This window comes from Pelobates fuscus, chromosome 7 (assembly GCF_036172605.1).
Source record: "Pelobates fuscus isolate aPelFus1 chromosome 7, aPelFus1.pri, whole genome shotgun sequence".
Lineage (NCBI taxonomy): Eukaryota > Metazoa > Chordata > Amphibia > Anura > Pelobatidae > Pelobates > Pelobates fuscus.
The window spans coordinates 66649548-66666049 of record NC_086323.1 but is presented as its reverse complement, the minus strand read 5'-3'; the positions used below and the strand labels follow the sequence as shown (position 1 = coordinate 66666049).

Here is a 16502-nt window from a genome sequence, read left to right as displayed (position 1 = left end):
TCTCGCCATGTCCTGGCAGGAGCTCTCGCCATGCCCCGGCAGCTCTCGCCATGTCCTGGCAGGAGCTCTCGCCATGCCCCGGCAGCTCTCGCCATGTCCTGGCAGGAGCTCTCGCCATGCCCCGGCAGCTCTCGCCATGTCCTGGCAGGAGCTCTCGCCATGCCCCGGCAGCTCTCGCCATGTCCTGGCAGGAGCTCTCGCCATGCCCCGGCAGCTCTCGCCATGTCCTGGCAGCTCTCGCCATGCTCTGGACTGTACCCGCAATACCTAGTTTTCTGGGGGGCTGTGTAATCCACTGTGGCTGTTACTATAATACATAGTGTCTCATTGTGAATACACACATACAGCAATATTCCCTAGACTGTCTTTCAATAGGCTCATTGTAAATCCGTAATGGATCCACTGTGTCCCTCCAGCTGCTTAGCACTGTTCATGTGATTGCTCAGCTGTGGTCATATGGAAAATGTAGCTGTAGTTACTTGAGTTTTGTTTGATTCCACAAGCATTTAGATTTCTTGTCAATTCTTTGTTTTAGTACTGGCCCTTGTCGTACAAGCTTTTGAGTAATGACACAGGATTTCCTTTGTGTTCATCTGTAATATTGTGTATGGTAAACAAAGGAATAATGCAGCTGGATGTATAGGATAAAATCTGTGGAGGTGACACAAGTCACTATGGAATTTATTGGCAACCATTAGTAGTCATCCATACTATGGGAAGTTATGGAAGCAAACCTCATAGCTCTTCACTGCTATGCTGTTGACCAAGGAATGTTCTTACTCTGGCACATTCTCCTCTATAAAATATAACTGCTTATAGTCCCATCTTATGTGTACTGTGATACACATATAACCACTTTTACAAGTTTCCTCATAAACTGAACTGGCAGTGTCTTTGTCACTAAAAATTTTTTTTTAATCTTCAATGTTGTGTGTCTTGTGTCCTGTGGGGCTTCTTCACTAAAGTTGGACACTGTTCAGTTGTCACATTTCGGCTGTTTTAACCGTAACTTCTCACAAGGCAAAGTTGTTTATTTCTTCAGAATTTGCACTTCTATTCAGGAGCATTTATGTTGTCCGTTGAAATCCCCTAAATCTCCATACAACATAAATGATTCAGCTATTCACAAACAGCTGAATTTCTTTCCTCTGTTTCTATTCTCCTTATAGAAACAGAATGTGTTGGCAGATAAGAACCATTCGGCCCATCTAGTCTGCCCAGTTTTCTAAATACTTTCATTCCTGGCCTTCTTATATCTAGGATAGCCCTATGCCTATCCATGCATGCTTGAATTCCCTCACTGTCAACCTCTACCACTTCAGCTGGAAGGCTATTCCATGAATCCACTACCCTCTCAGTAAAGTAATACTTCCTGATATTATATTTAAACCTTTTCCCCCACTAATTTAACTTACTGTCTCTGTGATTCTGTTTTCTTGATTTTCCTCCTATCTCTCCCAACGCGCAGTGTCTCCTGTCTAACAATTCATCCTGTCTCTGTTGGTGTCCCCCAAGGCTCTGTACATGGTACCCTTCCATTTTCTCTTTATACTGCCTCTCTTGGTAAACTTACTACCTCATTTCGATTCCAATACCACCTGTACGTTAAGGACACTTAAATAAACCTCACCTTTTCCCTGCTGTCCTGCAACGTGTCACTGCTTGCCTTTTTTCCATCTCTGACTGGATGTCCTCCTGATTTTTGAAACTCAATCTCTCTAAAACCAAACTCCTTGTCTTTCCTCCACCTAATACTTATCCTTCTCTTTCGCTCTCACTTCAAGTTAGTGGTACCCACATCAGTCCATCCTTGCAAGCACGCTCTTGGCGTTATACTTTATGCTGGCCTCACATTTGAGTCTCGCATCCAGTCTGTTACCAAATCCCTAGATTCCACCTTAAAAACATAGCCTGCATCAGCCCCTTTCCTAAGCAAGATTCTGCTAAGGAGCTTGTCCATGCACTAGTAATCTCTCGCATGGATTATTGTAACTCTCTCCTAATAGGTCTTCCCACTAGTAATATTGTCCTGCTACAGTCTGTAATGAAGGCTGCCGCCAGACTGATTCTCCTGTCGCTCCTCACACCTCTCCCTTCTGTCCGTTTTTACATTGGCTTCCTGTATCCTATAGGAGTCAATTCAAGGTACTAATCCACATCTATAAAGCACTGTCCAATTCTAGCCCCTCCTATATCTCTAAACTGTTCCGTAGGTATGCCCCTTCTCGGTCTCTCCGCTCTGCCCATGATATTTTCCTGTCCGCTGCTCGAACCCGTACGGCCAACTCACGCTTGCTGGGTCTGTGTGGGTGGAAGGGGGGACTGTGATTGAGTGTGTATGTATGAGAGAGCAAGATATTCTAGCTATATGTCTCAAAAATAGACTTGCTGGCACTCCTGGATTTTCAGTGAATACATTTATTGTCACAAATGGTCGATATTTCAGTTCCTAGTTGGAACGTTCATCAGAACACAAAAGCTTTCGTGTCCTGATGAAAGTTCCAACTAGGAACTGAAATATCGACCATTTGTGACAATAAATGTATTCACTGAAAATCCAGGAGTGCCAGCAAGTCTATTTTTTAGTGTGGCTAGGCACCCGGTGTGATTTGGCTAGAGATACGAGTGCAAAGGCTAGGATTATTGTATGTATGTCCCTACGTTGGTATCTTTAAATATGCAAATCCCACGTAAGGATAACAAATAAGGGAGTTATCTACTAAACAAATTTAAGAAAAGGGTTTTTAAGGTTTTATTATATACATTATTTACGTTATAGATTTTGTGCAGCCCAAGGCAATTCCTCTGTGCTCAATGCGGCCCAAGGAAGCCAAAAGGTTGGACACCAATGCTGTATTGTTTTCACAAGCAGTGGGAGTGACTATTATGCTGCATTATTGTGGGCTTGCTGGATATTCTCTTGGACTTTTTCCTTTATTACATTATTATTTTTATGTATATCAACGTTTATTTCCTATGTGTACTGATGAGGTTTACTAGCTCCTGGATACTCCCAATATAATTTTATAGTGATTTACCTATACTTATTTTATACAAGCTTGGCTGATCCTTTCCAGTATTAGAGCTGTTCTCCCGTCTCCATTTTTCTTATTCCTGCCTTAGTCTAGATATTCTGTTCTTGAGATCTTACCATCAAGACCTTCTGCAGACCAGAGGAATTGCATGTACACCTAGAAGTTTATCTAATGCTTCCTCAAACCTATCTTAACACTATACATATACACCTGACACATATGTTTAACAAGGTTATTCACTAAGGTGAGAATTTTTAAATTTTTGCACAAAGCCTAGTGACTTTGTGGAACTTCTCCAATTTGGCTATTTAAGCCTTAAATTGAAATCTCACTTTAGTGAATAACCCTATATTTTATAGGCACTCCCCCTCCCCCTATTTCAATGGAAAACTTTGTATCTTTAACGGTTTTTTTTTTTTTGTTATCAATCTGGCTTCGAAAGTAAAATGTTTAGACTATAGACACCATTTTGTCTTGCTACGCCAGGTCAAATTCTCATTATTTCGCCTTGTTTGTATACTTGCTGTGAAATCAAGACCTACATTTTTTGTTTGACTGCGGTTTACCCAGAAAGTAAACTGCAGTTACCTGTTTTAATCTTATATGGCATTACTTCTGTCCAGAAATGCCCGAACGTATTGCTATCTAAAATCTATGTAAACACCAATTATTGACACAATTGGGAGAGCATGTTTTTGCGGCTGCATTAACACAAGAATGAGAGATTAACCTGGATTGATCAATTGGGATATGCAATTTTATTTTGGTTTATTATTTTGATTAAAATACATTTAACTTTGCTTTTATTATTAGATTTTTAAATATTGTCTACCTTCATTTTTATTCAATAAAATATTTTTAAGACAACAAGTTATTGCTTCCAAATCCCTATTTTTATTGTAATTTTCAATTATTTATAAAATATTAATAGAAAAACCTGACTATATAAAACTGTTGCTAAGATACTCTTAAGGTCAGTCTTGCTAAATTCTAGGCATTTAAGATGTTGTAGAAGTAATAGGGTACCACTTGCAATTACAGTATATGTATTTTCCTGGCATATGGTGGCAGTACAATTGGGATGTACTCTTCCCTTATGCCAAGCATCTGAAAGAAATAATGAACAGAAAAAAGGCCCTCCCCATACCAGGTATAAGAGGCCCAACCAGCCCAGAGACCTCAGTTCTCTTTCTTGCTCCAACAGGAATGGTCAGGCATCTGGAATGTGGATGATGAATGGTGAGGCACATGGGTTGCTGCCTGGGGTATCCGGTCTGATAGCCTCCCAGGTGGAGAGCTGAATGGCCAGAAGACATCCTGCTGACTTACAGAGCAGGTATGTAAGCCTGCTTTTATGCCGCGTGCAGCACCGGCAAAGCAGGGAGGCGGTCTCTAGTGGCAGCTAATCACTGTCCGGTGGAGACGCATGCGCACATCGGTGGAACGCACGCCCGGGTGGTTTTGCGTTCCACCGGAGTTCCGACCGCACTATCGCGCATGCGCGGTCTGAACTCCCAGAAAATGGCGCCAAATGTGAAGGATCTGCCTTGTTATGCTGTGCAGATCTTCTTGTCAGCATGGATGCTCGGCAGTGAAGATCTCCCGTGTCGCCAGCCCCCCCACACGGGTCAGAGGTTTTGAAGGTATGATTCTTTAGAGTCTTATCTTTAAAGCTCTCTAAAAATTTCATTTATTTATATTGTTTTCTGCAGATGGTTTAATTACATGTTTAGTCCTGTCTAAGCCAGTTCCCAAATTAAAATTCTCTACTGCTTTATCAGTTGGTTTTCAAAGGAAAGTCTGTAATGCCAAGGCTTCTTTAGTAAAATACTTTCTATGCATGGCAAATATACAAATCAGATCTGACTCTGTCTTAGACTGGTGTGGGACACCGTGCTGATGATTAGTGTTAATGATGTGGAATTCTCAGACAGGACTGCAGGCTCAGGTGCATAACCCATTCACGGTTTAAATACGAGTCAAATTGCTCCTCCCTTGACGCTAGCAAAATCCTTGCTACAAGGAATGTAATCGTTTTGGCCTTGGTTTCAGGATATTTGACAAAGACGTTTGAGTCTTTTAATAGCCTGCTCTTTCTTCTCCGGTATATGCTACTAAACAGAAGTCTAAATTGAAATGAATTCGGTCTAGTTCACACTGTTCTTTTCCTTGTTCAGAATCCTCTATCGTAGTTTCTATTACAAAGGTTGAGCTGAGACTACTCTAGCATGATATTCACTGTCTATGACAAATATACTAAGCTGGCAGACCTGGCTATGGCTTAAACTGGTATGGGAGACCAGTCTATGCTGACACTGATTCAATCCCTTCAGATTCTGTGAGGGTGCATTGAGTTGACTCTTGTTTTAAAAGAGTTGAGAAAGTTTATTGAAGAATAAAGAGGTTTATGTTATCCTTTCTTTTATAACGGTTGATATACCAAGGGTAAAGCACTTCCAGTCCAACAAGTAATGCTGGTTGTTATATTCAGAAATTGGAAGAACCCTGAGTAAGGACTTTTTTTTTTTTTTTTGTAAAGTATTTTCCCTTCTGGAATTCGGATTGTCTATAGTTTGTTTTTCCTCACGGTGGTGATTTTGCTTTCGGCTCATTGCGTGGTTTGTACTTCTGTGGCCCAAAGGGGCACTGTAGTTTAAAACCTGGACAGCAGACACTGCATCAAAAGTAAAGATGCATGTCGGATATATTTGCCTGGAAACGCAGGTATAGGAATTTCCAGTTCAAAGATTTTTCCTATGTGAAGTCACTATTTTACCTGAGGTTTGCTATGAGGAAGGTGAAAAGGGTTCATTTTATTACAATTCAGAGACCTTTTATTCGGGCTAGCTTCAGCACCCAGGTTTTTTTTTACATAGGTCCTCACTCTTTTCACAGTTTGTTTTACTAGGAATCACAGTATAGAGGCGCTATAAAATCTATACGCTAGAAATCCTGGAAGAATGTTTGGTTTATCACCTAGTAAAATCTCACCTTACCCCTACGTGGTCTGCCCTGTTTCTTGGGTTTTGATCGAGTCAGGGACTCGGTAGGTTCATCTCACATGAGAAAGTGTATGAAGATGAGGTTTGATGATACACCTTCGGCTGTCTGTAGGTTCGGTGAGAAAGCCTTGCAGGTTTTAGGTCATCCGACCTCTACATTCCCAGCGGTTGATTGGGCCTGAGCAAATTCGAGGCTCTTACAGTGAAAAATTTTGTCCGATAGTCTAGGAAGTTAGAAGACTTCTATTCTTTTAATGAGTATATCAGCTCATGCAATAGAAATGTTCTCTTGTTGGCTGAATAAAATGTCTTTATACAGTCTTTTTTGTCACGAATCTTGGATTGTGATTTCTACAGACTCTTCAGATACGGGTTGCCTGTATCGCTTATGACAGGGTGTTGGGACATAAAAGGATACAGAATAATCTTCATAATTCCAAAGATTATTGTCGGTTCTCTATGCTTTTCAGTAGTTCAAGGTTTTCTTTGTAGGGAAGGCTGTAAAGCTGTGGTTAGGCAATCAGACTACGGTCTCCTACCTAAAATGTACAAGGCAGTACAGAGGTTGTAATATTTTATTTCATTGGCTCAAGGTTTATGTCCTGGGCTCGAAGTAATCGGGACTTCATTTCCGCCATTCACTTTAGAGGTATAGACAACTTAGTAGTGGACAATTTCAGCAGTTCGGAATGGTCACCGAACAAGTGGTCCCTCAATCCAGTAATTTTTTCGCTCGGTGGTGAGGAGATTCAATCTGCCAGTCTTAGACCTTATGGCAAGTTGATCAAATGCAAAGGTAGGGTCGTTTGCCTCCCTCTTCAAGGTAGACGAGCCTATGGTAATGGACGGTCTTTCGATCTGGGGGGTATTTCACCTTGCTTTCAGTTTTTTCCTGGTGAACCTTGTCCCAAGGGTCTGCAGAAGGGGACATCAGATTAAGCTCGGATGCTGGCCATAGTGCCGTACTGACTAAACCACAGCTGGTTCTCGGTTTTTATTTAACATGTTCAGGTTGACGGCTTGGCTACGGCTAAACGTATTCTACATGGTAGGGGCATTAAAGTAGTGGGGTTTCAGTTACTGTTAAATTCTACCAGGTACTCTGCCTCTTCTGTCTACTAAAGTATTTGGACGTGCATCTCCTATTGTTACTATCCGGCGTTCTTACAAGGTGGTTTTTCTCATGGGTTTTAGTCTGTCTACCCTTAAAGTCCAAGTTTCCGCTCTCAGTCAAGTTTGGTGATAAATGGGGCTTCTTGTCCTCTCATTAGAAAATATATATATTTTTTTAAATCGTTTAACCTCCTAAGTGAAGCTGTTTTTACTTTTGGGTTTTGTCTTTAGTTTTGAAATCTGTGTTCTCAGCCTTGAGAACCTTTGGATGCAGCTTCTTTAAAAGATCTAACCTTGAAACTGTGTTTTTGTGGTCCTTTCTTCAGCTAAGAGGATAGTGGTTCTCCTTTCTTCCTCTCCTGACTTTACTATACTTCTTCCTGATAAGGTGATTATGTACCCTATGCCCTTATTTCGTTGGAAAGTCATCTCCTCCAAGGTTATCAACCAGCCTGTTTTTTCCTTCCTTTTATGGTCCATACTTTCCGGATTGGAAATTGTTTGGAGCCAACTGAATGTGGATTGGTCTAGACAAATACAATTGGACCGATCATATTCTTCATATGGCATGACTGATCATCTATTTGTGAATTCCTTTGGTGTTTTTATGGGGCAGTTTCCTCCAAGGCCTCTTTAGCTAGATGGCTGGTGGATAGTATTTAATTGGTTTATTCTTCCTCGGATCTACCTTTGCCTGCCTCCTTGAAAGCTCATTCTGCTAGTGTTATGACTGCCTCTTGGCACAATAAAGTCATGTGCTTCTCCGGAAGTTATATGCAAGGCAGCTACCTGGTCTTCTTTCAACACTTTTTGTTGAGCGTTGCAACCTGGACGTATTCTCTGCCTCTGACGCAGTTTTTTGGGCACTAGGTGTTGCAATTTCCCGCCCTTAGTGTGGATCTCGATATATCCAAATTGTACTGCCACCATATGCCAGGAAAAACTGCAATTTTACTTACCGTAAATTCCTTTTTCCTTAAAGGACCACTCTAGGCACCCAGACCACTTCAGCTTAAGGAAGTGGTCTGGGTGCCAGGTCCTTCTACGGTTAACCCATTTTTTCATAAACATAGCAGTTTCAGAGAAACTGCTAGGTTTGTGAATGGGTTAAGCCATCCCCTATTTCCTCTAGTGGCTGTCTCATTGACAGCCGCTAGAGGCGCTTGCGTGATTCTCACTGTGAAAATCACAGTGAGAGCACGCAAGCGTCCATAGGAAAGCATTATGAATGCTTTCCTATGTGACCGGCTGAATGCGCGCGCAGCTCTTGCCGCGCGTGGCCACCTTAGGGAGAACCTGGAGAAGGATGCAAAAACTGCCCACAGTTTGTTTCCTTGGGCACCTACTACCCAACTTGGCCAGATGTACTGGTAAGAGGGTGGCGACTGCAAATGAGCATTGTACTTGCTGTGCTCTTCTTGCGCATTCCTTTTAGTAATGCTGGCAGCTGGGATGTGAAGTCTCCCTGACATAAAAGGTGTGGATTGGAGCTGTGCAGAAAGAGCATGGTAATCACAGCAGCCCCTCTGGACACCAGGGAGAAAATCCATTCCAGCCTGCTCAGGCACAGGTAGGAAGGTTGAGTGGATGTCTTAAAAAATATCTTGTATGTCTGATTGTGAATATCTATGTGCATGCAAATGTGTTTGATTTTATAGCTCCTTAATTTAATAGTGAATGTAAATCCAAGATAAGGATACATGATTGAGTTATCTACTAAACTGTTGAAAGATCAAAATGTATTGTGATCTATACAACTGTTTAAGATTCTCAGGTGTGAAATGGCTTTGTTTAGTGGACTGCTAAATTGAGTAAATCCAGGTTTGGTATAATTACTTATGAGTCTTTCGGTTCTGTGGCACGGTCTGCGCTGCCAGCTGCGTACCTTCTGCGTGACTGAGACTGCGTATTGGGCCCGAATACCTCGAGGCAGCCTCTTGGGTGAGTCCATATGTGCCAGTGGTGCCTCCAAGGGAATGCATAGGTGATATGACAGATTGGCACAGAAGTTGGCAAAAAGGCGATCAATCATTCAGATAGTAAGGGCTGCGGTTCTCTGGGAGAGTTGTTACTATTACTCCCACAGCAGGCTTGCAGCAACTGGTAATGTGACGAGAAACAGCCACCATAGTACAGGCTTAGGTTGTCAGGATATCCCTCACTGGTGGGGGGTAAAGGATAGATCTCAAGTTGAGCTTGTAGGAATAAGCGGAGGGAAATGCATGCTGTCCAATAGAATGCATGTCCTAGAGAAACATTTAATTCAGTGCTTTCCTATAAGTATTGCCTTTTGCTTTGAGTAAGTGTTCTTGTTGGAACAGTGACCTCAATATTGTTTTGAGTACAAAGCAAGTAAGAAAGAGCATCAGTCTGACAGTGCAGGGTGCCATCTGGGAGCTTTGTGAAGGTGCTGATATCTTTTGAAATCAATAAGTATATCAAGTAAGGGGGGGTCTATTAACCACCCAAATAAAACACTTCAGCAAGCTTTAGGGGATAGTTCACCTTCGTTTGCCTGGTGTCCTTGTCATTGTTGTACTTTGTGTGGTTTTCTAACAGTCTCTCACCTCCATGGTCTATGGAAGAGAGAACTAATCAATGAGCGAGTAGATGCCCTTTCCCACAGCCATAGTTGGTGACTTCTGCTGGAACTTCATATGTTGATGGCAGAAGTTTTATCCACGATTCTGTCTGTAAGGCAAAATAGTCTTTACTGTCTTAGAATGTATATTTGCATTTGAATTGCAATAAAATTCAAATGAAGTAAAGGAGTATTTAATTTCAAGATTTTATCCTCTATGATGTACTCAGAAGTGACAGCTAAAATATCCACCCCCTCAGTACTGTGCAGGGGGTACAAGATGTAATATTTCTGACAAAACAAGTTTGGCGAACGAGAGGTGTAATTGGTTATTGCATGTGAGGGACCAGTTCATTGTAATGAGTAAGTTTTACAATTTAAGCAGAGCTTCTCTTTTTGTTCTGCCCATGTTGTACTACCATTGAATCATACAACTTTGTCTCTTTATGATGCATCATCCTTGTTGACACTTGTTAGCCATGACGCAACAAGCTGTATATCTCAGTTAAAGTGAAGTTGTGGTATACAAACTGTGCTCTCTTCATGCATTCTAAAGATAATACAAACATTAAAGGATCACAATAGTGTCAGGAAAACAAACTCCTTTTCCTGACATTATATAATACTTAGGTCCTGCTGGGCTGAAGGGGTTTAAACCCCTTCAGCCGCTTACCTTTATCCAGCCATTTATCTTTATTAAAAACTCCCATAGGAAAGCCTTTCTCAATGCTTTCCTATGGATGGTCTGCGTGCTCAATGCGACTTTCGAATTGAGTGTTGGGGAAGCACCACTAGCGGCGGTCAGGAAGACAGCCACTAGAGGCTGGATTAACCCTGCAGTGTAAACATAGTTTCTCTGAAATTGCTATGTTTACATCTGAAGGGTTAAAACCTGGGGGACCTGGCACCCAGACCACTTCATTGAGCTGAATTGTTCTGGGTGACTATAGTGGTCCTTTAAACAAACTTTTATTGGAGTGCTCACATCTAATCTTTGAAAAGAAATTGTGCACGTGGGTTGTATGCGCTACATGGAAAACATGGCTAAAATAAAGTATAGCCAGCCTGGCTTATTGTCAGGACCTAGAAGTGGAGCTAAACCCTGGCAGGATCTCTGAACTGATGGTATTTTGCAAAAATGGTGCACAGACATGGGCAGCAACCTGAAGTTATGGTGCTTAGGCTACTAGCTCTTTGACCTGAATAGGTATCCTTGTTAAATCTACCCCAATAGAATCCTTATATATTCCACGGGCTCCTCAAAACTATAAGGAAGTTTGTTTCCGGTGTGCACCAGTAGAAAAAAATGTGGTGTTTCTTAATGATGTCTGTCTAGGAGGCTGGGCCAGCAGCAGAGACGAGAAAGAAAACTATAATTAGGAATACACACTTGTATTTCTAACTCTATAATGTCCCTTCAATATTGCCTAGGGGCCCTAGGTAGGATGCTCGTTAGAATGGGGAGAATGTGTAAGCAGTAGGTGATAAAACTGGGCGCTTGAACTAGAAGGCTGGGCGAATGAGAGGCTTGGAGTGGATGGGTGGGGCTGGTGACCTAAAAGTATTAGATGGGAAGAAGTAGTTAAATTGGTATTCGGGTACTTGGCATTATGTGACTAGGTGAGTGGGGGTAGGGGACTGAGTGAGTAACTTTACTAATCCAGCTTTGTAGAAATCACTGCAACTATGAGCCCAAACCCTACCGGTACATATGCATATAATCCCAAATTACCTTTATATGCTCCATTGTAGCTTTCAGCATTTTTACTGCGCCATCCCCGTGAGTGAGTGCATGAACGACTTCATGAATGAAACTCCGGAATGTTGAATATCACAATCTTTTTCTTGGCATTAGTTATTGTACTGCTTATTGCTCTTGTTGACGACAGTGGTTTTTTTCATAGCTTACTGAAGAAGTTGCCAAATTTGCATAGTATATGATTTTTTATTTTTGCTTTATGTAATCTGCATAATTCAGTACGAAGTGGGGATAAATTCCAGCATGGGGTTTTACTGTTAATGAAGGTAGGCACTTGAGTCATACTAGTATGAAATGGGTGTAGACCTGATCTTTAAAATAGCAATGTTTATTTGCGTGATTTACTGTGATGATTAATGTATGGTATGTAAGAGCAATTAAACTGTTAAAATTACCACTTCCTTTTCACACACTGATCATTAAAGTGTCTGTATATAGATATAAATGTGTATAAATATATATAAGTTTTATGTTCGATTTAGTAAAAAATCACTTAACACCCATCCTACAATCATGCCAGCTGGGGTAGTGACAAAGGGTTACTCCAACCCTTTTATACACATTTTTTTCTTTCCTTTGTAGTGCCCCTATTAAGCACAAATGGGTACCCTTATTAGTTAGAAAAAGAAAAAGGGCCCAGGTGCAACTAGTGCCCAGCACAATAGTACAAATATCTATTTTCAGTTTTAAAATTAAAAACTGTGCACATACAAACTCCCACGACCCTGGCCACTTCTAAAACCAGCAGTGGTCATGGTGGCAGGAGTAACCCTTTACGTTAAAATGATACATATGCTCGTGTAATGGATATGTGACCTTTTTTGTTTTTTCATTTGAGGTTATGCTCCTAAAAAGAATCTGACTCACTTGAATATTAAATATTTAACTCTCTGAATACCTCCTGAAAGTGAGATTGTTTTCTATATAGGTTAGTCTGGCCCCTAAACTCGGCAAACTTTTGGTAACCCTTCTTTGGTCTTGGTTTTCTCTCTGTAGAGTGGATGCTCTTCCAAAAGTTACCTGCCCAAATCATCCTGATGCCCTCCTTGTAGAAGATTACAGAGCTGGTGATATGATCTGCTCAGAATGTGGCTTGGTAGTAGGTAAGTCTGGTGGTTTTAAATATATATATATTTTTTCTGTAAATATGGTTGGTAAATTCAGTCAAAATCGGGCACCCACTCCCCTTCAAGCACTTACTATACAAGTTGCTAAACTTCCTCTGGCAAAGTGTGTGTGTGTGTGGAGAGGAGGGTTTAGAGCTAGAATGTTGGCAAAAAACTGCCTTTGTATAAATACAATCCTCAGGTAACACGGAATCTCACATAACATATACAAATGTAGATTGATTATACTGCATGTCTCATGCAAGGGGCGTCTCTGAATTCACTTTCAATGTAAAATAGCCATATTGCCTATTTTTATGCCAAATGCTGATTGTACAGTTCTATTTCTCCAAATAAAGGAATTTTTATTTTTGGCAGTAACGGTACCATTCACATATGCTATTATTTATCACTTAGCAGTAGCTTATTTGCTTAGTAGTTTGTCCAAATATCTTAATGCTGCAGTAGGAAAGTGACAACAGAATTTCTATTGTACGTAATTTGTAATAATTCTGCTCAGAACTGCTGTTGGCAAATGTTGCAGGAGTATGCATGGCATTTTTAATGTGACTGTGACTGCTTTCGCTTATACTCCACGAACAAAAATCGCTAATATATATAAACCAGTTGCTGTAATAAGTATTTAAACTGAAAATTAGAGGACATTTTGAAGTGATGTACTACCTTTTTGAATTCATTAGAGATAACAAATGAAAAATAATTTTTAAAATGTTACTCATGTGCCACTCTGTAAATCCCCAGAATCTGATAATGCACCTCTTCAACAAGAATATGGCAGATGTACAGTTCCATAGCTTTTTTTTTAAATAATTAGAGACCAGTGTCCTGGTAAAAATATAAAAGGAATGCTGCATTCTTAAACTTGCCGCCTCTATCCTACTGTCCCTCTTCTAAAATACTAATTTGAGGTCTTCCTGTTTACTGCTTAGTCCTGCTCCCTCCTTACATGTACCGTAAGTACCCAATAACACTTGTAGTCTGAGGGTATGGGTAAAGGATTGGTTAGATGCAAACCTTCAACCACTGTTATTAGCACTGTCTACAGTGTGCACTAGGATATATGTGGTAGTGCTGGAGATGCAAAAAAGCTGCTAGCTATGATTTTAAAGATCTCTGTGCTCTGAAACTTGTTCAAACAACCCCTTCCCCTGCACTCAAGTGTAATTGGTTCTCTGGCCCCCCTCGGAGTGGAGCTAAAAAGGTTGTTTTACTTTTCTTTATTCCATCACTGTGGCTGGCCCTGCCTCCATGGCTGCGATCATAAACTTCATCTCAGCCAATCCCATTCTTCCCCAAAGGAAAGCTTTGGGATGCTACTGTGCAAGCAGCGTTTAAATTGAAGAATCTGCAGCGACTACATTAACCACTACATTAAGCTGTGGTGGTTTTAGTGACTGTAGTGTCACTTTAAAGAATGTTTTGCTTCAGTCATACTTCCAGTGTTAACAGCACATTGCAGAATAATTTGTAGTGAGATAAAGAATAACTGTGGCCATTCCTATGAAGCATTTAATTATGGAAACTGGAGTTAGTGAATTGCTGTATATACAGATATCCTAAACCTACTGCAAATTCAAACTGTATTTGTTCAAGACTGTAAATCATGCGAGTGGTAATGCAGCAGCTGCAGGGCTTTCTTGGTCATTGTACACATATTTTACTGCTTGTAATTTCAGGTGATCGAGTTATTGATGTTGGGTCAGAATGGAGAACGTTTAGCAATGACAAAGCCACAAAAGATCCTTCTAGAGTTGGAGATACTCAAAATCCCCTGTTAAGTGGTGGAGATTTATCTACAATGATTGGCAAGGTACTCATCCTCATGAGAAGTCCCATGTAATGGACTGAAATGTTAACACTGTAAGTAGATCCCCAGATGTTTTAAAACTACAGCTTCCATGATGACAATATAAAGCATTCTAAAGGCATGCAAAGCATCATGGGAGTTGTAAATTTACAACATCTGGGAATCTACCATTTGATAACCCCTGCTTCATGCTATTTCTAAACGGTTTATATTTGAGCACTGGGGCAATGAAGTTCGTGGGGGGAAGCATATCTCTATATCTCCTTCTCCCGAGTGTTAGAATGGATTAGATGCACATTTTCAGTCACTAGCACATGGAATGAATTCTGTACAATGTACATTTCAGTAGCTTTATGGAAAGCCTTTGCATATGTGCAGTAGTGCTAAGTGTTCTGCATGGAAATATCAATTTATTTTTGATTATCAGCAGGTTTTCCAGATTGTTGCTAAAGGTTGTCAGTGTTTTATCTAGGGATCGACTGATTATCAGTCTGGCAGGTCGGTATTTTCGGCCAAGGTCGGTATTTTCGGCCAAGGTCGGTATTTTCGGCCAAGGTCGGTATTTTCGGCCAAGGTCGGTATTTTCGGCCAAGGTCGGTATTTTCGGCCAAGGTCGGTATTTTCGGCCAAGGTCGGTATTTTCGGCCAAGGTCGGTATTTTCGGCCAAGGTCGGTATTTTCAGCAAGCTCTTACCTTCCCAGCAGCTCCCCTGTCTAAATCTCACGAGTCCCGCCGCTGTCTTAGAGCATTGCCACGGGTTACCATGGCAACACGGCCATGCTGGCCGCAAGATTTAGACAGGGTTGCTGAAGGGAGCTGCTGGAAGGGTAAGTAAGAGCTTGCTGCGGGCCCCCACTGCAGTCCATTCCCCAGGTCCACCAGGGAATACCATATCCCCCATCCCTGGCCAAGTAAGAAGCAGGGAGGGGGGTACTAAAACAAAATAAAGAAAAATGCCGCCCCCCATATTTTACACACATTACACACACACACTCTGCATTATATAAACACACACACACACACTCTGCATTATATAAACACACACACACACACTCTGCATTATATAAACACACACACACACACTCTGCATTATATAAACACACACACACACACACACACACACTCTGCATTATATAAACACACACACACACACACTCTGCATTATATAAACACACACACACACACACTCTGCATTATATAAACACACACACACACACTCTGCATTATATAAACACACACACACACACACACACTCTGCATTATATAAACACACACACACACACACACACTCTGCATTATATAAACACACACACACACACTCTGCATTATATAAACACACACACACACACTCTGCATTATATAAACACACACACACACACTCTGCATTATATAAACACACACACACACACTCTGCATTATATAAACACACACACACACTCTGCATTATATAAACACACACACACACTCTGCATTATATAAACACACACACACACTCTGCATTATATAAACACACACACACACTCTGCATTATATAAACACACACACTCTGCATTATATAAACACACACACACTCTGCATTATATAAACACACACACACTCTGCATTATATAAACACACACACACACTCTGCATTATATAAACACACACACACACTCTGCATTATATAAACACACACACACACTCTGCATTATATAAACACACACACTCTGCATTATATAAACACACACACACTCTGCATTATATAAACACACACACACACTCTGCATTATATAAACACACACACACACTCTGCATTATATAAACACACACACACACTCTGCATTATATAAACACACACACACACTCTGCATTATATAAACACACACACACACTCTGCATTATATAAACACACACACACTCTGCATTATATAAACACACACACACTCTGCATTATATAAACACACACACACTCTGCATTATATAAACACACACACTCTGCATTATATAAACACACACACACTGCATTATATAAACACACACACTCTGCATTATATAAACACACACACACACACTCTGCATTATATAAACACACACACAC

At 40.9% G+C, this 16502-nt stretch overlaps 1 protein-coding gene across 1 annotated transcript in view; it reads left to right on the top strand.

Moving 5' to 3' along the window:
- The window catches only part of GTF2B (general transcription factor IIB), a 29527-nt gene that overhangs the window by 854 nt on the left and 12171 nt on the right, over positions 1 to 16502 (top strand). Inside the window, exons 2-3 of the mRNA XM_063428362.1 lie at positions 12487 to 12593; positions 14294 to 14427. Of these exons, the coding sequence (XP_063284432.1) occupies positions 12487 to 12593; positions 14294 to 14427 (241 nt within the window). The remainder of the gene's footprint in view (positions 1 to 12486; positions 12594 to 14293; positions 14428 to 16502) is intronic.